The 1,826-nt window shown below is 36.5% G+C and overlaps 1 protein-coding gene across 1 annotated transcript; it reads left to right on the forward strand.

Annotated features, from left to right (window-relative positions):
- Window positions 463-1,188, forward strand: LOC109232474. The gene has a single exon (XM_019398246.1). The coding sequence runs from the start codon at window positions 463-465 to the stop codon at window positions 1,186-1,188; it is 726 nt and encodes a 241-aa protein (XP_019253791.1).

Here is a 1,826-nt window from a genome sequence, read left to right on the forward strand (position 1 = left end):
AACAGAAGGAGTTAGCTAAATACATCAAAGACAAACATATTTCTCTAGCTGGATTAGTGGAGACCAGAATCAAACATCATAAAGCTTCTGTCATTGCCCCTAATATTGCAAAACACTGGGAATTGGCGCATCATTATGATCAAGCAGCTAATGGTAGAATATGGATCCTGTTTGACAAGAACATTTGGCATGTGGATGTAGTACTAACTGATGCTCAGTTTATACTTTGTAATATTACTAGCACTAATGTCTGTTGTGCTATGACTGTGGTATATGGATACAATAGTGTAGAAATGAGAAAGGGAATGTGGCAAAAACTTAGGATGTTGGCTCAATCTATGAATCAACCATGGCTCATAAGGGGGGGATTTTAATGCAATCATGTCTATTCAAGATAGAGTATCAAGGCATGAAGTAACAATGGCTGATATTCAAGACTTCGCAGAGTTCTGTTAAGATACTATGACAACTGAAATTCCTTGGAGGGGAGATTACTTCACATGGACAAATGGACAAATGGGAGCGGATAGAGTAATTAGCATAATTGATAGAGCTTTGGGGAATGGTGAATGGATGATGAAGTTTGGGTATCTAACAGTGGAAATTGGAGATCCATTTATATCAGATCAGTCTCCTCTATCACTGAGATTTCAAAAAAGAAATAACAGTATCAAAATACCTTTTAGGTTCTTGAATGTTTGGGCTGACCATGAGGCATTTGAAAGTATTGTTACTAAGGGATGGCAAGGGAAGCAACAATATTGCATGCTAGTAACTATCTGGGACAAATTGAAAGCTATGAAAACAGATTTTAAGAATTTGAATAACAAGAATTTTAGGGATGCAGCAGTAAAAATTGAAGCAAGAAGAGATATAATTGAATGCCAACAAGAAATGAAGAAAGGATACACAGACCAACTAAGGATAATGGAGAAGGAAGCTAAAGATCAGCTAGAAAAATGGTCACTCATTGAAGAAAAGATACTTCAGCAGAAATCAAGAGTCCAATGGATCAATATAGGTGATGGAAACAACAAGTACTTCTTTGCAGTGATGAAAGAAAGAGCATGCAGGAACAACAACACAACCTTAACAGCATTGAATGGTGCAATCTTGACAGAGCCTAAGAGTATTAAGAGGGAGATTGTGGAGTTTTATAAATCTCTTATGGGGATTGCTGCTAATTAGTTACCTGCTGTTAATATGCAAACAATGAAGAAGGGACCTAAACTGAACCATCAGCAAACTATGGAATTGATCAACGATATAACTAGGCAGGAAATTGATGATTGCTTACATGCTATTAGAAATGATAAAGCACCTGGTATTGATGGGTAAAACGCAGTGTTTATCAAAAAAGCATGGGAGATAATGAAGGTTGATGTCTATGATGCTGTAATGGATTTCTTTGAAACAGGTAGGATGCCCAGGATCATTAACTGTACAACTGTTACTTTATTACCCAAGGTTCCTAACCCTGCTACTATCAAAGACTATAGACCTATATCATATTGCTCAGTGTTATATAAGATCATTGCTAAACTCTTAGCATCAAGGCTGTAAAAAGTTATGAGTTTCTTAATTGATGAAGCTCAAGCTGGTTTTATACGTGGAAGGAAAGGAGCAGATAACACTATATGCTCATGAACTGATTAGAGCTTATTCAAGGAAGAATATATCTCCTAGATGCATGATTAAAGTAGACTTGCATAAAGCATATGATAGTGTTGAATGGAGTTATGTGCTACAAATCATGGAAAGTTTAGGATTCCCTCACAGGTTCACACAATGGGTAACAACTTATATCCAAAGTGTGAGCTATTCTA

Source organism: Nicotiana attenuata, chromosome 9, assembly GCF_001879085.1.
Source record: "Nicotiana attenuata strain UT chromosome 9, NIATTr2, whole genome shotgun sequence".
Lineage (NCBI taxonomy): Eukaryota > Viridiplantae > Streptophyta > Magnoliopsida > Solanales > Solanaceae > Nicotiana > Nicotiana attenuata.

Bases quoted from the DNA above. Each gene is read 5' to 3' on its own strand.
- LOC109232474 (XM_019398246.1), top strand. From the start codon at position 463: ATGACAACTGAAATTCCTTGGAGGGGAGATTACTTCACATGGACAAAT.